Raw genomic sequence first — 26,437 nt, 5'->3', positions numbered from 1 at the left:
TCTTCCAGAAAAACAGTGGCCACCTTGAGATTTTATTTTTCATTTTATGGCCCTATTTTTAGTGTGTCAGACTCAAAGGGGAATCTAATTAATCACTAAGCCCTGTCAATTCTATCTTCCAAATAGCTCTCTAATCCACCCACTTCCTTCCCTCACCACTACTATCGCTCTAATTCAGTCCCTGGTCTCTTACTGGTTTACAGCCACCTGCTAACTGATCTGCCAGCTCTTCTCAGTCCCCTCCGGTCCACCTTGCACCCCAGAGTTCTCGTTCTAAAACACTCACCTGATCTGGTCGCACTTTTAATTAAAACCCTGCAATGGCTCCCCAAGGTCCTCCCAACAAAATTCAAATTCTTTAATGTGAAGCTCGTCCACACTGAACTTCAGGCCAAGCTCTCCTGGCCTTTGTACAGCCTGATCCCTACACCAGCTTCCCCTGCCTCATCTTTACCTAGCTGATATCCCCCTACCCTTCAGGTTCAGATTAGATATCCCTTCCTCCAGGAAGCCTTCATTGACCTGTTAAGTTTGGGTTAGATAATTTTTATGTGCCCCCATGAAACCCTAAACTTCCCCCATGCTAGCCCTTATGACACTCTATTCATTTATCTCCTTTACTTATTGATAAGAGTGGATTATTGTTCCCAATTCTTCAATCCATCCTGTACTAGAGTAACACACCCACACTACATTTTTGCCAGGTCACTTTGCAGAATCTTCCACTAGAGTAGGTGGAATATATTTCCCTACTCCATGGATATTGGGCTTGGCCATGCAGCTTGCTTTATCAATGGAATATTGGTCAGCATGATGTCAGCCAGGGCTTAGAACATGTTGTCTAGTTTAGCTTGGTCTCTCATGCTACTTCTATGTGCCTTAAGAAGAGCATGTACAGAATGAGAAACATGGGAAACAGACCTGAACTCAACCTTCAGCTTGACATTGACCCCACCCTTCTTCCCATAGCTGACAGGCTGATCCATGAGCAAGAAAAACAAATGTAAATAAATGTTTGCTCTTTTAGACCACTAAGGATTTGGGGGTTGTTTGTTATACAGGATTACTAGATCAGAAACCTAACTGATACATATTATATCCCCCATTAGATTGCAAGCTCTATAGAGACAAGAAAGAACTGTATCCTGAGCACAGAGCATAGGACTTAGCACATTGTTGTGCTGAAAAAATATTTGTGATTGGATGTAGGATTGAATGAATGAATGTTGGCCATTGATAAGTCTGCCTTCCCAGCTAGCATGCGAGTTCCTTAAAGCCAAGAATGGCATCCGATTTCTCTCAATACTACCTAGCTATCTCATGCCCCAGATTAGGCTCTCACTAGGTGTTCAATAAATATTTGTTGAAATTAAATAATTTTGGATTTTATGGGCTGGCTTGGGAATCAATCCTTAATTTATGACATTGTTTCTATGGGAAAATGCATTCTGCATGCCAAACAAACTTGCAAATGAACTTTTGGAACCTCACCCGTTCATTGGTTCGGGATTGCCAGTTTTGTGGAAATCCATAACTGAACACATGTGCTATGCTTTGCAATATGGGAGAAACTGAGAAACTGCTTCCAAACCCAAGATATTCAGCCTGCAAAAATTCACTTTCCACCCACACAGTCAAATTCAGCACAGGTTGGATCTGAGGTTCCAACAATAAAATACTAGACTTTTTAGAGCTCATTGTTTATCTAATTGCTTTTTATCTACTTATACTAGATGCCTATTCCCTTTTTTTTTTTTTTTTTTTTTTTGAGATGGAGTTTCACTCTGTCACCCAGGCTGGATCTTGGCTCACTGCAACCTCCGTCTCCTGGGTTCAAGTGATTCTACTGCCTCAGCCTCCCGTGTTGCTGGGATTACAGGCATGCACCACCACACCTGGCTAATTTTTGTATTTTTAGTAGAGACAGGGTTTCACCATGCTGGCCAGGCTGGTGTTGAACTCTTGATCTCAGGTGATCCACCTACCTCAGCCTCCCAAAGTGCTGGGATTACAGGCGTGAGCCACCATGCCCAGTCTGGATGCCTATTCTTAACATCTGATCAAAAGGAAGTGAAGATAGTTTTCTTGCCTCTCCCCACCATTCCACTTTCTAGACATGTATGCAAGAAAACTCAACCTTCTCAACAGAGAAAATAAATTATTTTTCTAAATAAATCCATGACATTTAAAACAAACACAGTGGGATGCTCTACCATTATAAGAAAACATCCCCCTTTAGAATTCCTAATTTTGAATGGTACTGGGAGCTTCACATGAGTCACAGATATGAGACTCAGTTTCATTTCATTGTAGGCCAGAACCCAGGCTGTCTGAAACCAAGTGGTTTCTGACGTGGCTGTGAAGGGCCATCGCTCCATGACTTCAGAATGTCTTATAAGATTTAAGGCACAAGTCTTAACCTGCTATTGGTAGAGTCGACCAATCACTCAGCCTATCTCATTCATTTAACTTATGTTTTTCTGAGCACATTTCAATAAAGAGAGGTAGAGAAGTAAGGTCATTCCTAATAGTGATGGGCCATGAAGAAAATAAAACAATAATGTCACTGTGAGTAAGGGGAGGCTACTGAAGACTGGGTAGGCAGGTGCAGAGAGATGTGTGCTCTAGGACCAGACAGTCAAGAAAGAGTCTGCCATAGAAAGATGTGGGGAAGAATGCAGTAGACTGAGGAAACAGCACATGCAAAGGCCCTGGGGCAGGAACATGCTTAGCATAGTCTTAAATCAGGATGTCTGGGGTTAAGTAAACAAAGGAGAGAATGGCATGAGAGGTCAGAGAAGTGGTGAAAGGCCAGATCACGGAAAGCCTGGTATGCAGGCCCTAGGAGCAAGGGAGTCAGACTGAGTTCTAAGATGGAAAGCCAGGGGAGGGTATTAAGCTGGGGAGTGACATAATCTGATTTGGATTTTAAATGAATCACTCTTCTTGGAGCGCACTGGGATAGGGGTGAGGGAGCAAGAGCAGAAGCAGGCTTTTGGCCAGGCGTGGTGGCCCACGTCTCTAATTCTAACACTTTGGGAGGCCCAGGAAGGAGGATTGCTTGAGCCCAGGAGTTCAAGACCAGCCTGGGCAACATGGTGAAACCCCGTCTCTACAAAATACAAAAAAAAACTGGGCATGGTGGTGCACACCTGTGGTCCCAACTACTTGGGAAACTGCAGTGGAAGGATCACCTGAGCCTGGGGAGGTCTAGGCTTTAGTGAGCTGTGATTGCACCACTGCACTCCAGCCTGGGTGACAGGATGAGACCCTGTCTCAAAACAAACAAAAGACTATAACTCACAGCCAGTTATCAACAGAAGCCCCCATGTCTTCAACCTCTTCTCTGATTGTTCTTTTCCCCTTCTCAATATTACTGAAACCAGCTCTCCTTCGAGGCCACAGCTTCCCCAGGCCCCTCTCAAGGCCTGGCTGCTTCCTCTCCCTCATCTAGCTGTCCTACTTGTGTCTTGCAGCCTCTTCTGGAAGATCCTTCTTCTCTCTTTCCAACACTTCCTCCCCAGCTTCGAAGCCCATGCTGTCAGCTCAAACCACCCCAGGTCCCTCCTCATTGTGATCATTACAGACCACCCCAGCCCTGGCCACTTCCCTTCGTTCCTTGAATATGTAGCTCCTCACTCTCTTGGTGACTGCGATTTCCACACAGATGATGGAGCCATTTAGTACTCTGGTAACCACCTCAGTTCCTTGACCCCTCTCTGCCAATGATCTTGACAATCATATGGCAGACCCTGTCATTGCCAATAACTCCATCCCTCCATGACCTCAATATCAAGCCCCCACAGTCCAATAATTCCTCTTACCAATTCTCTAGTTCCAACAATTTTTTTTTTTTTTTTTGAGACAGGGTCTCACTTTGTCAACCAAGCTGGAAAGTAGAGGTGTGATCTCAGCTCACTGCAACTTCTGCCTCTGGGACTCAAGCAAGCCTCCCACCTTAACCTCCCGAATAGCTGGGACCACAAGCACATACCACCACACTCAGCTAATGTTCATATTTTTTGTAGAGATGGGGTCTTTACCATGTTGCCCAGGCTGGTCTCAAACTCTTGGGCTCAAGTGATCCACCCGCTTTGGCCTCCCAAAAAGCTGGGAATATAGGCGTGAGTCACCATGCCTGCCCCTAACAATCTTTAAACTCAACTTCAACTTCCAACACAGACCCTGCCACCTTTTCACATCCCTACCCCCATCAGGTCCTTACTTCCCTCCTTAGAGCCCAAGTGCCATCATTATATGAATCAACATCCATATCAATATCATCATCCATTCCTTACATGCTCCCTCAGCTCCCTGGCCACTCTCTCCTTTCTTGATGTATTTTCTGGCAAAGCCCCCAAACTGGCTAAAGCTAACTTTTCTGAGTCTACAGCTATACCACCAAAGCTGAATGCAGCTTGAGAAAGACAAAACCATGCTTACGGCTCTCACTTCAAACACAGGACCATCAACCTCAAGTGGGCCCTAATGCTGCCTGGCAACAGCTTGATATTTCCCTATTCTATTCTCCCTCCCAGTCTTCCAGTCCACTCCTTCTCTCTCTTTTCTCCTCAAACCTCCAGTGCTTCCTCCCTCACCTCATTCTCAATGGCCTTAGGCCACTGAAAATAATGTGAGCAGTAGGAGAAGACACCACACAGGCCTCTGCCACCTCCCCATGCTTGGGCCCAGAGTCCCTACCTTCCCTCCTACCACTGAGGGTGAGGGGCCAGTGCTCCTGTCTGAGGCTGGCCTCCCTACTGGCACACCAAGTCATATTTTCTTCCACCTGCTGAAAGACAACACTCCACAACCCTTCTCTCTCCTGTATCATCCGTTTCTCCTCTTCTGGAATTTTCCCAACAGTGCAGACATGCACTGTTATTTCATGCATCTTAAAAAGACAAAACTGGCTGGGCGTGGTGGCTCACGGCTGTAATCCTGGCAATTTGGGAGGCTGAGACAGGCGGATCACCTGAGGTCAGGAGTTCGAGACCAACCTGGCCAACATGGTGAAACCCCATCTCTACTAAAAATACAAAAATTAGTCGGGCATGGTAGCACGTACCGGTAATCCCAGCTACTCGGGAGGCTGCGGCAGGAGAATCGGCTTGAACCTGGGAGGTGGAGGTTGCAGTGAGCCAAGATCATGCCACTGCACCCCAGCCTGGGAGACAAAGCCAGAGTCCATCTCAAAAAAAAAAAAAAAAAAGGACAAAAAGACAAAATTCTTTGGACTCTACTTTCGCTTTCAGTGTCTGCTTCATTTTTTTCAGCTGCCTTTCTCAGTAAAGCTTCTCTAAGCTGTCCCTGCTTAAGGTCTTATTTTCCCATTGTCTCTTGTGGATTTAGCACCACTCCTAACAATGGCATTCCCAGCAGTCACCCATTGTCACCTGCTAAGTGCAAAGGATCCATTCTTTTCTTCTCCTGCTTGACCTCTCAGCTGAATCTGACCCAGTGGATCACTTCCTCCTCCTTTCTTTCCTTGGCTTCTAGGAGACCACCCTCTCCAGTTTTTCCTCTTCCCCTTCTGACTGCTCCCTCCTTATTTCTTGTTCTGTTTCCCCTCCTTCTCCCCAACCCCTAAACACCACAGCCCCTCAAGCCTCAGTTCTCAAACTTCCCTCCTCAATCAACACTCACTCCTTCGTCTGGTCTTAAGGCTTCTCTAAGTACCATCTAAAATACTACCAACTCCCAAATTCATATCACCAGCTTGGAGATCTCCCACAAGCTCCAGAGCTGAGCTTGTTAATACGTTAGCCGCTAGCTCCATGTGGCTATTTAATCACCACCATCATCGCCACCATTATCGAACTGACTCCTGTACACAGCTCTACAAATACAGACAGGGATGCTACATAAATGAATGGATCTAAAAGATTATGGCCAGACTGCTCACTGAGTGTGCAACAAACAAATCCCGTTCGTGATCAGTGAATTATTCATGAGCATTTTTCTGGCCCTTGCTTCGTTTGTCTGCCAGTGACTCTGACGGAAACAGCCCGGTAAGGAAGCGTAGCAAATGGCAGGGGCAATTATTCCTCTTGCTGCAGCTCGGATTGCGCCTTCCCCCGTGAACTCTTAATTAATTCCATCCCCGTATTTTTGATTTGTTTCCTAAACCTCTTGCTTGTATTGCATTTCCCCCTCTCCCTTCATTTCTCTTGGCTGCCTCCCCCTTCAGTCACCAATTCTCTTCCTCCTGCTCTTTTCTATCCCCAAACTGTCCCCTGGTTCAGCCTTCAGCATCTCTCCACCTGCTCTGCTCTTTCTTATCCTTTTCACCTTTAAAAACTGAAAGCAACAAACTGACAGACACTGTTATGGGTTTCTCTCTCTCTCTCTCTCTCTCTCTCTTTCCTGCCTGAGCTGCAGCGAAGGCTCTCTCCTCCTTTGCTTTTCCAGCAAGAGCCCCAGTACTGGGTTGCCATGGCGACGGCGAATCCAACCAGGCCGGGCCCAGCGACGCTAGGAAACTGCCATGGCGGGGAAGCCGCTCCGAGTCGCCCCTGAGCCTAGATGGGTCGTGAGCATCGTCATTCCAGACCAGGCTGGGCAGATTCTGCCCGGAGACTGAGATTGTACATCAGGCCCACAGCTGCGCGGCGCATTAGGAGACGGCGCCATCAATAACGAGGCTTCTGCGGAGCGAACAGAATACATGACATACATGATGGGGATTCAACTGAAAAATTTTCAGACATCTCTATTCTTTTATCTTCTCGGAGGGGGGGCCCTTTTGCCTCTCTCTTGAGTCTCGGCGAACTCTGGAGAAAGTAAAAGCCAAACCTGCCTGCTCTCGCCCGTTCTCCTGAAGGCTGCACACCCGCCCCTCCCGCCCCCAGACTGGGGAGCTCACGGGTCCAGTGATTGCATAGCACGGACGCCGCTGGAAACATCTTCGAGAATTCATTAGGATTGCACAACGAGATTTTAGTCGAGGAAAAGATCAGTTCCCTCAGGCCACTGGAATGGATCGTTAAAGTAGGGCAACAAGTGTTCTGCCGCATGACACTTTTTCGAAAATGCGAGTTGGTGAGAAAGAATTCAGGAGATACCTTTGTAGCGAATGGCACCAACCGCAGTGAGGGTCTGTGGCTGTTAAACACTCCGAACAGGATTTATGTTTATTGCAGTTTGCAACACGAATTCTCCTCACCTAAAAGGAAAGAGGACAATGGTTCAGATGGAATTATAAGCAACAGCAGGAAAACTACAACACCTTATCTAATGAAGGGCCAAAAAGAGCCTATTTATCAACTTGAACTCAACACCTCCATATTGGCACTGGGCAGCGGGTCTCAAGTTCTAGGACATGAAGTCATTGTATCACAATCACCTGGGGAGCTTTTGACAGTGCGTATTCCCAGGCCTCTGCCGCAGAGACTCTGGCTAAGTCTGGGGGCGCAGCCTAGGAATGTGTATTTTTTCATTTAAAAGATTTTTTTCTTAAAGACACAGGGTCTCACTACGTTGCCCAGGCTGGTTTTGAACTTCTGGGCTCAAAGCACTCCTCCCAAAAGTGCTGAGGTTGCAGGCATGCACCACTGTGTCTGGCCAGGAATCTGTATTTTAAGAGCTCTCTCTCAGGTGAGTCTGACACCCAGTTGGGTTTCCGATCTGCTAATGATGATTTCCATACGGATCATGGAATCAGGTTGCCTGGTTTTCATACAGAGACAGTCCATATGTGGCCAATGGCATTTTGGAAATGAGTATTAGGGAATAGCAAAGGCTCTGCCCCAGGAGTGTCAGCAGGAGGTTGGCACTCAATGTGGAAATGAGGAGGACCAGGGACCAGGCCCTCCCACACCCCTGCCAGGGGCAGCGCCGTCACCTCAGCTCCTGGCTTGTTTTGCTCACACCCCTCCAGTGGAGTTGAAAATAAAAGAAACAGGGGGAGTAGTCAAATCATTTCCCCGTCCCTAGAGTTGCCTCTTGCCACTGTCAGGAAACAGCAGCCCACAAAGAGGGCACCCCAGCTGGGCAGACCCAGACATCTAGGCAGCCAGTCAGAGCCTCCAAGTAGGGCGGTGAGAGGCAGGGAGTAACTGAGCATCACACAGAGCACTTTCTGCAGGCAAAACCACACAGCAGGTAGTAAGGGAACTTGTGGAACTCATTATGCCAGGAAGTTGTACATGCTAGATAGTATAAATAACTTCTTTAGCAGGTTAGAGAAATAAAGAGTTCTAGAAGGGACCTCTCTATTTTTCTCTATTTTGTGAGGAAAACAGGGACTATCCTGAGCTGGATCCTTCAGTTCCAAGTTGACTTCATGGAGGATAACCACGCCCTTCCATTTCATAGTCCCCAGCACTGCTGACAGATGCAGCTGGCAGCCCGTGATCCTGAGCCGGAATTAACCAGAATGGAGGTATTTCCTTGTAGTTCACAAATGCCTCTGTAACACTGACGGATTTTAATAAGTGTCATGCAATCTCTCTAACCTTGTTTCCTCATCTGTAAAATGGATCACAACTTCATGGGGTTATTATGAACTATTGTCTGACAGGTACTAAATGTTCAATAAGTATTGATTACTGCTATTATGCAAGAAAAGGGCTCCATGATCCAGCAAACATAAAACCTTAGACTGAAAAAGCAAAACGGGTTTCCTTAGCACAAGGCTTCTCAGAGCCTTTGAATATGCTGAGCCTCACAGTATTCCAGGAGGGGTATAGTAAGTAACAGCTGGTTCTGGGACCACTTTTGCTCAGAACATTCTGTGGAATATGGGTCTCCAGAACATTCTCTGAGAACTATTACTCAGTCTATTTAAACACACAAATATAACTCTATAAGAGGGAGGACACTGGCCGGGCGTGGTGGCTCACACCTGTAATCCCAGCACTTTGGGAGGCTGAGGCGGACAGATCACTTCAGGCCTGGAGTTGGAGACCAGTCTGGCCAACTCTGTCTCTACTAAAAATACAAAATTTAGCTGGGCATAGTGGTGGGCGCCTGTAATCCCAGCTACTCAGGAGGCTGAGGCAGGAGAATCTCTTGAACTCAGGAGGTGGAGGTTGCAGTGAGCCAAGATCACACCACTGCACTCCAGCCTGGGCGACAGTGAGACTCTGTTTCAAAAAAAATGAGAGAGGGCCAGGCGAGGTGGCTCACGCCTATAATCCCAGCACTTTGGGAGGCCGAGGTGGGTGGATCACCTGAGGTCAGGAGTTTGAGACCAGCCTGACCAGTATGGTGAAACCCCGTCTCTATTAAAAAAAAAAAAATACAAAAATTAGCCGGGCATGGTAGCGTGACTGTAGTCCCAGCTACCAGGGAGGCTGAGATAGGAGAACTGCTTGAACCTGTGGAGGCGGAGGTTGCAGTGAGCTGAGACTGCGCCACTGCACTCCAGGCTGGGTGACAGAGCAAGACTCCATCAAAAAAAAAAAAAAGAGAGAGAGAGAGGACACTAAAAATACTACATTAGACCTGCCCTCTAATTTAATAACAGACCATAGTGACTATTCCATATCAATGCCTACATCTCCATATGATTATTTTTAGCGGCCCCATATCATACCATTTTATGGATATCCCATAGCTTATTAGTTTGGCTGTTCTTATCTCCCCAAGAGCCTTCCTTGGACTTTGTCTCTTTAGGGGTTATATTTGCTCAGCCAGAGTTCAAACAGTAGGAGCTCTAGCAGTAATCCTCAGTGAAGAATGCAGGGCTAACCAGCTTTGATGCCCAGTCAAAAACTCTTCCCAGGACTTCAGGCTTTGAATGATCAGAGGCTAGAACTTTTTGCTTTCTAGAAAGTGGGAACCCATCAACTACTGGTGGCTTTTCATAGTGGTTCCCAGCCTGGGGTCCTGAGTTCTGGGGTTCCATTACTATCCATGAAGGAAGTAATGGGGGCTTATGAGCTATTTGCAATATTTCAGACAGCTGAATGGAAAAACACGCATGGATTAAGGAAGATATCAAGTTTCTTTGCTTTGGGTTGGAATTTTATCAGCTCCATGTGGGAACACAGTCAGTATTCTGACCGGCAGTTTTGAGATGCCCTTGATAAATAAACTCTGGGAACGGGAACTGTTACTTAATATGTGCAGTTTGTTGGGTAGACAAAAGTCTTTCAAAGATGGGATCCCCAGGGAAGAAACATAATACAAAGTGTCTGCATGGTGAAAGCAAATTGGCATAGGAGATTCTATATGGTGAAGGACTGGTTTACAAGCTCTGTGGGAAGATGTGGCCATCTCAGTGTGGTCATTTTGATATAACTGACTTTTCAATGTGCAAAGAACAGTATCGTCTTTATAAGAATACCAGAAACTACAAATTGCTTGCACATCTTATCTGTGACTCAAAAAGCACATGTAGATTGCTGTCATTGCTATTTTCCTTAGAATGAGTGAAAGGAAAAGAATGGAAAACCAGGGTTGGGCTGAGAGTATCTGTTACATCCATTATATAATTATGTAAGTCTCAATTATCTTCTTTGCACTTTCCATGTTCAAACGGTCACAGGTCAAAACCACTGAGCCAGGGAATGTCCAATTTTCACAAATTTTGGATTTAATATCATTTATCAGAGGCTTTAGAATCAGGGTTGAGTTTTTGTCCCAGCCCTGCAAAGGCTAACCTATAGATAGATAGATAGATAGATAGATAGATAGATAGATAGATAGATAGACAGACAGACAGACAGATAGATAGATAGATAGATAGATAGAGATATTCTTGAACAAGTTATTTAACCTCTCCAAGTCTTAGATTCTTCACATAAAATAAATTAATAACACATTTCTTTTTCTTCTTCTTTCTTTTTTTTTCTTTTTTGAGACAGAGTCTCACTCTGTTGCCCAGGCTGGGGTGCAGTGGTGTGATGTCAGCTCACTGCAAACTCCACCTCCTGGTTTCAAGCGATTCTTGTTCTTCAGCCTCCCAAGTAGCTGGGATTACAGGCATGCACCACCACGCCCAGCTAATTGTTTGTATTTTTAGTGGAGATCGGGTTTCATCATGTTGCCCAGGCTGGTCTTGAACGTCTGAACTCAGGTGATCCCTGCCTTGGCTTCCCAGAGTGCTAGGATTATAGGTGTGAGCCACCATGCCCAGCCCTTTTTTTTTTTTTTTTGAGACAGGGTCTTGCTCCATCACCCAGGCTAGGGTACAGTGGTTTGATCATGGCTCACTGCAGCCTTAAACTCCTGGCCTCAAGTGATCCTCCTGCCTCAGCCTCCCAAAGTGCTGGGATGACAGGCATGAGCCACTATGCCCGGTCAGTAACACATTTCATTAACACTGCTTTCTACACTTGTGTGTATGTGTATGTACACAATTCTATGCATCTAGACAGAGATCATGCAAAGAATAGTGACTAATGCATAGTAGAGACTCATTAACAATTAGTTTCTTTTCCCCTTCCCTTGGTGACAGCACTTGGTAAAGATGAAGAAAATATAAAAATATATTACTTTTATTTCAGTAAGCAGAAGCAAAAGAAAAGCCAAAACAGCAAGATAAATGAAGAGGGGGAGGGGGAGTGCCATATATTTCCTGGTTCATGAATGTGTATGAGACTGTGGCCTGATATTAACCCCAAATTCCAAAGCCAGTCCCATTGGGTATATTCATAAATGCATCTAACCGTTCAGTGCCCACACAATAAATGTGTAAATTCAGTTACCTTGCTGATTATGCGCCCATTTGCAAGCACACCCTCCTCTGAAAAACTTGGCACTGGAAATATAGCCAATAATAAAATTGTCTAAATAGATAATATTTCTTGCTTACTTACTGACAGTCAGTAAGGTTTTTAATTCCGTGCCTGTGAACCACTGCGGGTCTCCTCAAAGCCTGGGGCACTGCTTAAACTCTGTAGTTCAAAGTAAAAGCTTTGCTACTAGATAATGACATCAATTAAACCATTTTTATTCATAAATCAGAAGCAATAACTAGTATTTCTACCTACCTCTTTCCCAGCTGTTAGATAAATGTAGATATTCTTCACAGGATCAGGAACGAGTTTGTAGAAAACAGGTGTCTCTTCTTTAATTTCATAGATAACCTCTGGACAATTTGAAGTCAAATTCTCACCAAGAATAACCTATTTTTTTTTCAAAAAGAGAAACATGATTTCTATTTAATACTTTTTTTTTTTTTGAGACGGAATCTCGCTCTGTCGCCAGGCTGGAATGCATTGGCATGATCTTGGCTCACTGCAACCTCTGCCTCCCAGGTTCAAGCAATTCCACTGCCTCAGCCTCCCAAGTAGCTGGGACTATAGATGCACCACACCCAGCTAATTTTTTTTAGTAGAGATGGGGTTTCACTACGTTGGCCAGGATGGTTTTGATCTCCTGACCTCGTGATCCACCCGCCTCAGCCTCCCAAAGTGCTGGGGTAACAGGTGTGAGCCACCACTTCCGGCCTCTATTCAACACTTTGAATAGCAGGGTGGCAAAAATTGTAGCTTAATCATAAAGCTATATCCTTTTTCACTCACTACAAATACTGCCTAAGGTACCATGCTCCTTAATTATCCTCCCACATCTCAGTCCTCAACAAGGCTGGTAATAACAAGCATAATATTTCTTCTTTTGTAAAGGCAAAGTTACCAAAAATGAACAAACAAAAAAAGCCACTCTTCAGGGCTGGGGTAGTATCCTCATATGTGGAAGCTGGCTGACCACAATTTCTGACCATGTCTGGCCCTATAGGAAGCCACAAGTGACAGCTTCATTAGTGCTGTCTCAAGAGAGACTGGAAATTAAAGGAAGTAGCTTCCACATGTATTTGCACAGGATACTCTGATCATCAGTTAGAAGTGACCCAGATTAACTCGGCAGATACAGACAAGTAGGTTTGTGTTTACATATAAAATATACGCAAGTGTGACTCAGTACTCAGTGGTTTTGAAATTGGACACACCTGAGCTTCATCCATCTTCAGTCAACAAACATCTACCCAACACCCATTATGTACCCAGCACTGTTCTGGGTGTTTGAAAAATGGCAGTGAACAAAATGGGGAAGGGAGAGCTCCTGACCTCATAGAACTTACATTCCTGTGTGTGTATGGTGGGGTGAGTAACAGCAGACTATTAATAAGAAAAAAGTAAATTATAAAATATAGTGGGGTCAGGGGTTAAGAGAATATATGTTCAGGGTAGGTGTCACTGAAAAGGTGATATTTATTTAGACTTGCAGGAGATGAGTTATTTTCATACTTGAATGAAACATGTTCTTAAAAGCAGCCCTGTCAGTACAAAGAAACTAAAATGGGAGGAGGCCAGGGTGGCTTCAGTGGAGAGAGGTAGAGGAGTGAACAGTAAGATAGTAAGATAACACGGGAATGATAATCAAGGGTCTTGTGGGCCTGTGTAAACAGCCTGCCTTTTACTGTAGATGAGAGAGAGGAGGCCATGGCAGGGCTTTGGGTCAAGGAGCAAGAGGAGATGGTGAGAAGGCAGGGTTTGAAGTGTGGGTATGAAGAGCCATTGGGAGACTCTAATCCTATAGTGCTAGAGAAGTATAATGGTGGCTTAAGCTTGAGTTTGCATCCTGCCTCCATCCTTTAAGTAGCTGCACTACTTTGAACTGCTAACTTAATCTCCCTAGGCCTCAATTTCCTCATCTCTAAAATGGGGCTAATAGTGCCTTCCTTATTACAGTTTTGTAAGGATCAAATAAGAACTATGAAAGATGCTTAGCACATAATCAATAGTCAATAGATAATAATCTGTTACTAGATTGCAAGCTCCTTTTGCGCAGGGACCATGTCATTTTTTTTTTTTTTTTTTTTTTTTGAGATGGAGTCTTACTCAGTCGCCCAGGCTGGAGTGCAGTGGTGCGATCTTGGCTCACTGCAACCTCTGCCTCCCAGGTTCAAGCCATTCTCTTGCCTCAGCCTCCTGAATAGCTGGGACTACAGACATGCGCCACCACACCCAGCTAATTTTTGTATTTTTAGTAGAGACGGGGTTTCACCATGTTGGCCAGGCTGGTCTTGAACTCCTGACCTGAGGTGATCCGCCCGCCTCTGCCTCCCAAAGTGGTGGGATTACAGGCATGAGCCACCGTGCCTGGCCTGGGACCATCTCTTAATCACCTTTGTACCTAACCTTTAATCTTCTTTGTACCTAACACAATTTGTACCCACTACTTTGAAAAGTGAAGGTGTTCAACATTTTGTCAGTTTGAACACATCCAGATAGATTATCTGTATTCATATCTCTACCACTGTAGACATCAGCCACATTGGGCGCATGGTTTGAAAAGAAAAATTTGGCCCCTGAGATTCTTTTTGGACAAAGTCTACTTCACACATCTACTAATCAATAATATGCCTGTTCCCACATATCCTGATGGCAGTTAGGTATTTGCTGTTTAGCCAAAGGCTTCTTATCAATTTTGCACAGAGCAACTTCCCGTATTCACTTCCCCTTTCCAGGACCTGGGCCCGAGTCTAGCTTTGCCCTGCGATCAGTGACTTCCTTCCATCATCTGCTTGGGCCAAGCCCAGGTGGATTTGGTGCAAATAGTGGCTCACTTGAAGCCCTTGGACTGCTCATCAAATTCAGCAGCAGCTTTGTAAAAGTCAATCTCACTAACCAAACATATGAAATATGACTCCTTAAAAGCTCTTTTTAAAACAGAAGCAGTTAGGTCCTAAGGGAGGTGGGAAAGGTGTGTGTCTCAAGTCATTTTAAAATGACTTTATAGCTGCACTATCAAATATGACAGCCACTAGCCACATAATGGCTATTTAAATTTAATTAAAAATTTACATTTAATTAAAAACACTAGCAACATTTCAAGTGTTCACTAGCTACCTATGGTGACTGGCTACCATACTGGAGAGTACAGATGTAGAACATTTCTATCACCACAGAAAGTTCTCTTGGCCAACACTGCTCTACAGAATCCTGTAAGTGGAGCCAAGGGACAGGCACTGACCAAGGTATGGGCTTGCCAGGATTTGCCGTCTCTAATTCATTAGCTGTATTAATCAGCTCAAATTCAGTTGATCTGGTTCTGGAAAGCAGCTGTATAGGGAAAGAGAAACAGGAAGCCAGTTTTTGTTTTTTTTAAACAAACACTGATAGAAATATTCTCAAGGAAGGGTCAAGAGAAGAGAAGCTGCTGCCCTGGTATCTCTTCAGGAATTCATCATGGCAAAAGCATCACTGGGCAGCACCACCCATAATGTATTCTTGCCAATAAAGTTGAAACTGAATCTAATCAAGTCTTTAGCGCTAACTTCCATTTAGCACTAGGAAGCAAGAGTAGAGGAACAAGCTAAATGACACCACAAGGAAGCAAAAAGCCAAACACATGATAAGAGACATTCTATAGGGCAAAATACCTGGTTTTTTCAGTTAAGTCAGTGGCAGGGAATAAAAGTAAGGGAGGAGACTGCTCTAGATAATAGAACAACCAAATTTGGTTTGAGGACTTTGTGCAGATACCAATTTGAACAAAACCATTTAAAATACCTTTTTGAATCAATTGGGAACAGTTAGTTACACAGACTGGATAGTAAGTGATCCTAAAGAATGACTGATAATTTTATTAGCTGTGATCATGGCATTATGGTTACAATTATTTAAGAAAATAACTGTAGGTTTTGAGAGATGCATAACGAAATATGTTGAGGTGAAATGACATCATGTCTGTGGGGTTTGCTTTAAAATAACAAAGTAAAAACATACTTTACACCACCACTCATCCATTTTACGTAAATTAGGAGCTGCACTGCAGTTTTTATTGGGGGCTTATTTTATTTACTCTTGGAGCATCATTGATACAGATGGGCAGCAAGATCTAGTTGGGTGCAACATTGATTTATTTACATGGTACCTTGGAAATGAAGCACCAATATTCTCTCTAGAACTCTGAATTGTGGCAAGGAAGCTTTTCCTTTCCTTTCTCCTCTCCTCTCCTCTCCCTTCCTTTCTCCTTTCCTTTCCTTTCCTTCCCTACCTCTCTCTCTTTTTCTTTCTTTCTCTCTCTTTCTTTCTCTTTCTTTCTTTCTCTTCTTTCTCTTTCTCCCTCTCTCTCTCTTTCTCATTCTTTCTCTTCTTTCTTTCTCCCTCTCTCTCTCTTTCTTTCTTTGTTTTTCTTTCTTTATTTTTTTACAAGTTATCAAAAAGTTCTGTGGCCCAGGATTTACCAATCAGTTTCCTGAAAAAGCTACTTAGCGTGGCTTGCACTGAAGCTTGTCCTGATAGCCATAGATGCTGGGTTTAAATTAGTATGTTTCCTCAGTGGTGGAAGCCAGACCTCTCTAGAAGGTAATTTGGCATCATCTATCAAAATTACAAAGCACATACCCTTGGACCCTGCAGCCCCTCATATATATATACATACATATATATATATATATATATATATATACATACATATATATATATATATATACATACATATATATATATACACACATATATATATACACATATATATATACACACACACATATATATATACACACACACATAATATATATATACACACACATATATATATACATATATATATACACACACACACATATATATATGAAATGACATATATTCATTGTAGCATTGTATGTTATAAAGAAAAGATTAAAACAACTTAAATCTCCAGCAATAGGGAACTGGTTAAGTAAACTATAGTACAAACAAGGAAATACTATTTAGCTATAAAAAATAATTAGAAAGATCTTTGTGTTATATTTAAAGTTATATGAAATATGTACATATATCTATAAATATAGACATATTTACATATACAGGTATTTTTACATATATAACATATACGTTTACTGTGTTTTATTTTTCAACAAAAGGGAGGAAGAATATCTTCACTCTTTTGCCTGTAGACAGATATAAACTATCTCTGGAAAGATACCCATGAAACTACTATCATTGGTTGCCTTGGAAGTCAAGACCAGGTGCCTTTCACGGAATATTTTCTTGGTTCTTTTGAGTTTTAAACAATATCATTGTATTACCTTAAAAATAAATATATAACATTTAAATTTAAACATCCTTGAGGGTGAGTGGGTCAAATTGTTTTTCTTTTTGCTAGATTATGCAAACAATGCTCTCCATAATCCTGAGGACAGGACAAGAGGAAGTTTTATTTTTCACCACAAAGGTCCCAAATGTGCTACACAGAGGGGTGAGGGATTTCTGCTTCCGTGGCCCCTGGAGTCTCATCTCTCTCAGATGACTAAAGGACAGGTCAGTGTTCATATCATCTCTCACCTAGCCCGAGCCCCAGCCCACAGGCACTAGTGGAACACTTGGACTTTCTAATTGCAAACTTCATGAGAATATCAACACACAGACATAAGCCAGCAAGACTGGAGCAAGGGAAACGTTCCTTCCTCAGCTCAGTTTAGGTGGGCAGCCTCGGAAAAAGAACATGATCAGTGAAGCAATGCAGGAAGTAACAATGAGTCACAAAAACCCAAAACGGGTTGAATTTTGCATAAGAGAAATCTCATCCAATTCACATACACAATCCTTGGGCACGATGTGGATTTTTATCTTCCAGGATACGACTTTAATATAGATCTAATCTGAAGTCAATCTGAACCTTCTCCATGTGTATGCTTGTATACTCCTTTATCTTTCAAGTCTCCAACATCACCTCCTCTGAGAAGCCTTCCCTGATCACTTCTTCGCTGAACACCTCTGTCACTCTCTACCCATCACTGTATTTTCTTCATAGCACTATCTGAAGTGTCTTTATCGCTGATTAATCCATTTACTTGTTTTCTGTCTTTTTCTTCCCACCAGGAGAGCAAGGGCATTGTCTGTTTTGTTCACCTTTGTATATTCAGCACCCAGAACAGTGCCTGGCACATACAAGGTGCCCAATAGATATTTATTAAATGAAAAACGACGCTATTAGCATTCAAGATTTTATAGGGCTCTTCAGCTTTTTCCAGCTGAAGCCTGTGTAGAAAACGAATTTTCTCTGATGGAGAATTTCAGTTCGTGTCAACATATTGTTTCTGTTGATGTCTTCCTGCAGCCTCATGGTAGACTATTAACTAGCCTTGGGATTTTTGTTGCATATAAAACTCCCAACTACACTGCTGAAATTAACTGAGTGGAGATTTCAACACCATACAATTGTAAGACAGGTTCAAGATCACCCACAGGAAGGATATCATGGTGAGGAAAATGAGGGGGGAGAAAAATTAAACAAAAGACTATTTTTTTTTCTTTACGATTACCATGAGATGGAAAAGCCACGGGTGTTCAAAAAGCTATAATATTTTATGCCAAATTTAATTTCCTATGCCTCACTCTGTGGGGCTAATCAGTTGAAGGGCAAACAAGCCAACCCTTTCATTTATTATTATTTTTTTCCATAAGCAGTTTCTGAGAAATGCTGGGAAGGAGACTTAAACCACACATACACACACACAAGCTCACACACACATATGCACGTGCGTGCCTGCATACATATACACACACGTGCATGCCTGTGCATGCGTGCACGCTCACACACACATACACACACAGGAGAAAGCAAGGTAAGTATTTAATGTGCCTCAGTAGTTAGGAGTAACAAAGATGAAATATAAAGATCAAGGCAAATTTCTCTTTTGTTTCCAATCTACTTATTGCAGTGTAGGTAGTAAGAGAAGCATACAGTCTGAACCACAGGTTCTAGATTTGTGGATTATATGGGACTAAAAGTTTCAAACTGGGGAGTCCCTGCAAACTCATAAATTGCAGTTAATGAGGTGGGGAGAACTTGAAGTAGGCTTCACATGACATCCTAAACAGCCAACCAATGAACCCACTTCCAAGTTTTGACACTTCCTCCTGTTTTAACTTTTTGGTCTGTTAGCTCAGTCATCCCCACCACCACCACCACTTCCGGTCCCAGGTCCTGTTCTAGGTTCCCCAAGTTCTCCTATTCCTTATTTGAACATTTTCTGGGTATATAGTACAGCTTGCCTTTACAAAAGATTTTTTTCTCTGACGTTCATTCAAAAACTTCAATAACCAGAGTCAAGGCAGACTCTTTAGGTAGTACAGAGTTTTTGCTTCTGTTTGAATTCAGACAGAACTTTTTGGAACTGGTTTAATTTTGCTATGATTTGAATAAACGAAATCCCTGAGTGGCGCCGTGTGCAGTGGCTCATGCCTGTAATCCCAGCTCTTTGGAAGGCCGAGGTGGGAGGATCTCTTGAGCCTAGGAGTTTGAGACCAGCCTGGGCAACATGGCAAAACCCTGTCTATACAAAAAAATTAGCCAGGTGTGGGGGCACAGGTCTGTAGTCCCAGCTACTCAAGAGGCTGAGGTGGGAGGATCGCTTAAGCCTGGGAGGCAGAGGTTGTAGTGAGCCGAGACTGCACCACTGCACTCCAGCCTGGGCAACAGAGCCAGACCTTGGCTCAAAAAAGAAAAAAAAATAAACAAAAGAAAGCCATTAAGTGGGAGTAGAGGGCCACATAGGTAACCAGTCTGAGCCCAAGCACAAAGGAAATACCTCAAGACTGGATATGGGGACAGGATAGAGCTATGTGATACAGCTTCCTGTATCCTGAACCCTACTGCAGTCCCTGGGAGGTCGGGGAGACACTAGTCTTTACTGCTGACACCATTCAAAACAGCAACTTGAATACAGAATTCGTACCTTTCCTATAAAGGAGCCCACTGGGGTAAAGCTGGGGCCCCAAAGGAGATTCAGAGACCCCCATGGACTACGCGCAGCTCAGAGAGGAGCAGGCTCCGCACTCAGCTGGGTTGCCAGGAAGCCATCCCCAAATAGGAACAAACTAAACCACAGGGTTCCCGGCCCCTTCTTATGAAACCTCAAACATCTGCATCTTGGTATCAACCCTTATACCCCAGTATTAGAAAGAAATATAACAAAAACCAGCTCTCAGACTCTACTAAGCTCTGTAAGAGTTAATGCAGTTTAGTTGGGGGATAGAAGCTCGGGCTCTGGGACAGATTATTTTGGTTCAGAGCACCTTGAAAAAGATATCTAACCTCTCGAGGCCTCAGGTTTTTTCATTTATAAAGTGGGGATGGTGAGAGTATTGACTGGTAAGGATTAAACCAGTTAACCCGTGCAGATGCTGGTTCTAATGCCCAGCACACAGGAAGAGCTCAGAAATGTTAGCGATTATTCTTCCTTGCCCATTGCCTTCTTACCTTTTATGCTTACACGAAGGTTAATGGGCATGCATAAAGTTACAAATTTCAAATTTCATGCATATTCTGTTATTACTTACTTTACCACCTGGAAAAGCTCAAAATAGGCAATTCTGCCTTTGAAATAAGGACAATTTTCTATGGGCAACAGAGTCAGCTCAAAGGAATCCAAACCACGTGATAGGCTGTACTATAATCTGGAGAAAGACTCGGTGTGTGTTTACAGAAATGCATACATTGTGCAACACGTGCAATGTGAATTCCCCAAAGCTGAGTTCAGTGTGACCATACTTTTCAGCTGATCTCAGTGGAGATGCTGACGACCGAAAAAAACCCAGCATGCAATCATGTTCCGAAAAGAAGCAGGATGGGGAAATAACTGCGGGGGTGACTAGACATAACTCACCTCACGACCATGGGACTGTACACCGATAAAATAAAAGAGCAGATTAGATGCTCTCAAAGGACCCTTTGAGCTCTAAATTCCTTCTATTTCCCCAAAATCTTATAAAGGGACTTAGGTCTATAGGCAAGAGAAGGAGGACAGTAAAGGTACTGGCATACTGTAGCCTTTACTTTCTTCACAGATTATCAGTGAAATCTTACCTTTGGAGGTAATGCCATCTTCCTTGGAAAATGCATGTCTTTAAAGATACTTTAAAAGTGATCCAGTATCTTAGCTTAAGTTCAAAATAATGTACCCAAATAATAGAATATGATATAGTTATTTAAAAATACTTTTTACAAAGGGTTTGCAATAACATTTTAATGGAAGCATTTTCCCTCACTAACTGAAGAAAAGGATGCAAAATCTGACCTCAACTACATAAACAGAGAATCCAAAATGCTGACAGCAGTTGCTTCTGCACAACATGATTAGGGGTAATTTTTTCTTTGTTGTCCTCTCACCCCCGACGACTCTGCAACTTTTTACATGAGCATATATTACCTTTACAATAAGGAAAAATTATTTAAATAACACGAGGCTTAAAATTGCACCAAATTATATTAAAACTCACAGGATTTGCAGAGATTTAAGAAGTCAGGTTTTTACTGGTGGTGGTAAAATACAGCAGTTGGGCCCCAATTGCTGTTTCCTGACTCTCATTCAACAAGGTATACACAACAGTGCCTGGCACATGTCAAAATGCCGTCAACTCATGATCACTCAGAAACTGATGAGTCAGGCTGTGGCTGATCCAAGCCCTCTTTGTTCTCCTCCTCCTCCTACTGTCTGCGTTGGGTTGAGTTTTGTTTTTTGCCGCTCATTAGTTCCCCCACGCTGTGGCTTAAGGAGCCAAGCTTGTGTCTATCAGTGTTCATCCTTTCTAACAGTTCTGGTGACAAGCCTTGGCAAGGGAGAAGCTGAAAGCTTTTGAATAAAGGGATTTGAGGATTATCGGTAGTTTCCAAATCATCCGCACGATCCTGGGTCTTCAGGATTCTGGGTAAATTCAGGGGCTACATCCAAGAATCTGTACACAGGATACAGGGGAGAGGCTTGGGCTGCCCTAGGGAGCCTGGTGGGGCAAGTCAGCTCAAGTTCATCCCTCACACCCTTCTCCTGAGTGAGAGAACTTCTCTCTTATTGGGGGCTTGGGGGGTGGGTGTTAATTCCCAAGAAGTTACCATGCCAGTGAGGTATTTCCTCAGTCAGATGGTCCGCCTTATTCTCAAGCTGGGACTCTTTCCTGAGCCTCTAGGAAGCCTGACTCACCCCAGGAGCATGTGTCCCCCGCCAGGGCATGGATGGAACCCTATCTGCATGTCTCCCATGTGCCCCCGGAATCCTCAGAGAGTAGTACCAATGTCTGCAGCAGAGGTTGCAAAGTCAGTGTAGCATAGGGGATCTTAGTGCAGTCTCTGAAGTCATTCCAGGTTCAAATCCCTGCTCCGCCCCTGTGTGACCTTGAACAACAGTCATCCCATTTCTCTGGGCCTCGATTCCCTCATCTGTAAAATGGGAATAGTAGGCCTGCCCCATTGTGTCATGGAGAGGACCGAATTCGTTGGAAGATATAGAGTCCCTTGGCATCTAGGAAGTACTGTGTAAATGTTAGCAGTCACAAAACAAACAACAAAAAGCTGCCTTTGTTATTCAAACCCTAAAAAAAACAACGAGGCCACACAGGTGGCTTCTGAATGGGTACATCATACAGACCCTGAGGAGAGCGAGACTTCGGTCGGCTGCGGCCTCCTCAGCAGCATGAAGCTGCAGCTTGGTCCACTCCCTGGTTGCCACAACATCGCTAAAAGCTGGCCAGCGGCATGCAGGCTGCTGGGTGAACACACAGGACAGGCAAAACCAGGCCATCCCATGGGGAACTATTTATAGACGAGTGTTCCTTCACCTCCAATTCACCATGTAGCAGTTTGGTTGGCTCGGCTTTGGGGAAACAGTGTTCTTGTCAAAACACTCATCAAAAACATCCCAAATCTGAAGAGATAATTGGTGAGGAGGCCCAGAAAGGCTTGACGGAAACTCCTGCCAGGCAAATGGGTCCAATAAGCCTGACCAGGTTGGTGGAGCTACAGACGTCACCCAGTGACTTGTGTAGAATGATGGATGGGTATTTACCCTTCCCCAGGAAATAAAGCTAACACAACAGGAAAGATGATCAATGTATATTTTAAAAGAATGTGTATACAAACAAACTCCCTCCCATATGTTACTGGGTTTCCTCCAAAGAAAACAGATTAAATCAAATGCCTACCAGGCACTCAGCACTGTATTAGGCTGTGGGAATTCATGGCCCCCTTCTCATGAGGCTTAAAATCAAGTTGGGAAGGCAAGACAGACACCAGTGAAAAGGTGAGGTCTCCAGGCAAGACATTTGGAATGAGCCACAAGAATGACATAGATGATGAGTATTTCAGGAAATGAGAGGGGAGCAAGGTCACTCCAGGCTTAGATGTCATCAAAGAGGAGGTAGGGTTTGAGCTGAGCCACAGCATAGACACATAAGGTGCCGTAAATAAGAGAAAAAAGAAAAAAGCATTTCAGGCTGGAGGTACAGTGTGAGCAAGTGTGGAAACAGGATCACATTTGGAAACAGGATCAAACAGGAGCAAGTAAATAGGTTTGGCTTGGGGATGGGGATGGTGGGGAATACGTGTGCAGAAGACAGAATTAGAGACTATCAGAAGAGGAAAGCGTTTTTCTGGGTTGTCTAGTAGAACTGTATTTTACTGGTAAGGAAATGAAGGCTCAGAGAGGTTAAGCAATTCACCTAAAGTCACACAGCGAGTTATCTGTGGGAGATCAGTTGAGGGAAACAGATCTACCATTACTCAATTAAGAATCTGAGTTGAGAGTAAATGGATGGCTGCAGAGAAGCCAAGGAATCTCAGTCTTTAGTCATAGAAATGGTGCAGTTCCTGACCAGGAATGTTGTTGGAGACCACAGAAGGTCTTCAATAAATGCTTGCTGATGACACTGATAACATGAACGCTAGATAACTTCAGACAAGTCATTTGGTATCTCTGATTTTATTTTCTCCTCCTCCCCTCTTCCCCTCTCATAAGTGAATAAAAACCTGCACTTGACCGGGGTGTGTCCATACAGTGGAGAAAAAATAGTCCTCTGAGATAAAAGTCAAGAGGAGTCTCAAAGGATTTTAGATCTCTAACCTCTCTGTGGTGTGTGTGGGTACAAAGGGCAAAAAACAAACCCCCTCTGTGGGTGGTAAGTGGGCTGGAGGGAAAGAACACCTGTTTTTTCTTCTTTTCAAGCCCTATAATCTCTCATCTCTTTCAAGTTGTGAGAAATCAGGTGCTTTGTACATTTCCATGATAAAGGAGCTAGAACTAAAAGGTTACATGTCTTGGGAAGGTGAGTCAGGGTTGGGGTAGGGACCAGACCTCCATTTACCTCACCCAGCTGGCTTATGAGTAAGGAAGGAAAAATATCTTGGTGCACTCCTGGGCAGCAAGGTAGCTGATACTTCATTACATGGCTACGGGGCATTCTTACATATAGAATTCCAGATTTTCTTCCAGGCCATTTCTGGGGGTCTTTAAGGAGTTCATGAAGTTTTTGGTTTGGTCTCATGTATAACCCAGAAGCATTAAAAAAATGTTTTTTTAAAGCACAAAATATCACCATTAAAATAGACATTTGAAGAAGGCACAGAAAACCAACCTTAAGTAACTGGCCATCTCCAGTCCCCAAGAATAAAACAGTCCTGTTCATTACCACGGTGCCATAAACGGATGTCAGGTCGGAATGGATCAAGGTAGATGATGCGATTGGTTGGACTCTTTCAGGTTGATCCCCTTCTTTCTGAACATGCACACAAACGCACAAAAATAATAATAATAATTTTTAACAACAATACTTCTCATTATACTGATGAAATGTCACTCATGCCCTCCTAGGCAGGATCTCACTTCTGGGCCCCACATATATTTTCTTAGACTAGATTCCCCGGGAGCAACTTTTCATTACCTTGCAAAATCACCATACCTGCCCAACCAAAGAAAACCCCTGTTTACTATGTATGAACAGGTATTGAGTGCCAAAGCGAGCTGGCCATCTATTTAACACCCCCCAGCTGATATAAGAAGCTGAATTCCACTTTAGTGCCAAGAGACAGCCCACCGCTGAATTGGGAGGCAGACTATCTTATACTTGGCTGTTTTCAAAATCCTGCCGCCAATTCATTTTAGCTAGGCGTTGGCTTCTGTGAGGTTAAACACAAACATTTCCCAAGATGTGACACGGACGATCCTGTTGGGCGTGACGGCAGAAAGGAGGGATTCTAGATTTACCAAAAGGGACCACAGGAAGCCCAAAGACAGGGTAGCTAATTCAGGGGGTGAAAAGGCAAAGATACAGTTGTGGACGATGGGTAGGATCGAGCCACGGAGCTAAGGAGGAACCAAGTTGAAGGGCTGGCCCTGGTGCTGATGCTTTTAAAGGGGAAAACAAAAAGTCTAACTCCCAACCTGAAGGCATTTAAATTGTCTGAGGCTCTGAGCACATGTAATCACACGCTTGGTCCTGATCATTAAATAAAGCCCCTCTTTAAACCCAGAGCAGAGAGAGTGTCGACCAAAATGTCTTTTTCTTTTTTGTTTAAAAGGAACGAAGTGCTTCGTGCTGCATCCTGCCTTCAACGACAGGAAACTGAGTTTGTTACACAAATCTCTGGAAGATATGGAGCTAGGAAGAGCCGTTGCCGTCTGCAGCTACTGAACACAGTGTGATAGCACACTTTATCTGCCAGAGCTCAGTTCCCAACTGTACTAGGGTTTTTAAAGGCACATTGAAGTTGCAGCCAGCAAACTTCAGTAAGCAACACAGCAACTCCTAAAATCGCCCTATTTGGGGAGGGGGAGGTAGCCACGCGGAGGCTAAGACTTATTAACTTCATTATATTATTGCCAACAGTGTTTATGTCTTTCAATTTATGTCTTATTAAATATTCATTATTTTTCAACCCACCAAGTTTCATTAACATCTAAACTAAATGGATTATGGGCTAAATTGATTTCTGAAGCCTTTAAAGTGCCATCTATATTTCTTTGTTGAGGTTGCGCTGCAAGGAAAAGATAAGCTAGCCAGGATTTGTCCAATGCCCTGATCACTTTTCAAGGAAAAGATGTCATAACCTAAGAGAAGGCAATGTTTTTGCATAAAATATTCTATAGTGAACTCGGTTTAAGAAGATTTAGGGAAAGCTCATTAGAGTGTTTTTTTCCCTTGTTGAAAGATACTTTTCATGCAATATGGGAAGATGAGGAGCTGTCCTGTGAAAATTGAAGTTAAGGAAAAAAAATTCTCTGTGGGTCTAAGGTTGGAACAATAGATCGCTGTTTAGATAAGGAAGCCTCATGACTATGAGCAGGAAAAGAAAAGTCGGATGACCTTTAGGATTAAAAAAATAAGTAAAACCATGCCACACATCTTGCTTTAAAATAAATCCAGAATTGTTCAAACGTAAGATCAGCTGACCATGCCTGTTATTTTTATTAAATATTTGAACACTGCAGAGAGGCTAACGCGGAGAATAGGGCATCGTCTCTGCCTGGGTATCCAGAATGTTCTAATACCACTATCTCTGGCTAGAGGACTCCATTCCCTTCATCTCACAACACAGAAAAAGTAATGGATGTGGACTGTAGATTATCCACAAGGACCAGGGGGGACAGTGTACAGCCAGGTCTGGTATACAGTAGGTGCTTAATACTGTACCTGTTCTAATTCACCAAGAACCATGGGTAGCCTTTCCTGAGGTGGGATGAGAGATCCTGTTTGTGAAAGACTGGATCCAAGAAAACAGAGGCAGCTCA

At 43.5% G+C, this 26,437-nt stretch overlaps 1 protein-coding gene and 1 long non-coding RNA gene across 2 annotated transcripts in view; one reads left to right on the top strand and one right to left on the bottom strand.

Annotated features, from left to right (window-relative positions):
- The window catches only part of PLXNC1 (plexin C1), a 159,641-nt gene that overhangs the window by 114,620 nt on the left and 18,584 nt on the right, over positions 1–26,437 (bottom strand). Inside the window, exons 2-4 of the mRNA XM_004053688.5 lie at positions 24,285–24,425; positions 11,940–12,074; positions 7,065–7,165 (exon numbers count right to left, since the gene is read on the bottom strand). Of these exons, the coding sequence (XP_004053736.3) occupies positions 7,065–7,165; positions 11,940–12,074; positions 24,285–24,425 (377 nt within the window). The remainder of the gene's footprint in view (positions 1–7,064; positions 7,166–11,939; positions 12,075–24,284; positions 24,426–26,437) is intronic.
- Positions 6,382–26,163, top strand: LOC129525753 (uncharacterized). Its single transcript, XR_008670218.2, has 3 exons — positions 6,382–7,596; positions 17,044–17,198; positions 25,228–26,163. It is a non-coding gene; the product is annotated as an uncharacterized lncRNA (long non-coding RNA).

This window comes from Gorilla gorilla, chromosome 10 (assembly GCF_029281585.2).
Source record: "Gorilla gorilla gorilla isolate KB3781 chromosome 10, NHGRI_mGorGor1-v2.1_pri, whole genome shotgun sequence".
Lineage (NCBI taxonomy): Eukaryota > Metazoa > Chordata > Mammalia > Primates > Hominidae > Gorilla > Gorilla gorilla.
The sequence above is the reverse complement of the archived record's forward strand: the minus strand, read 5'-3'. Positions and strand labels throughout refer to the sequence as shown.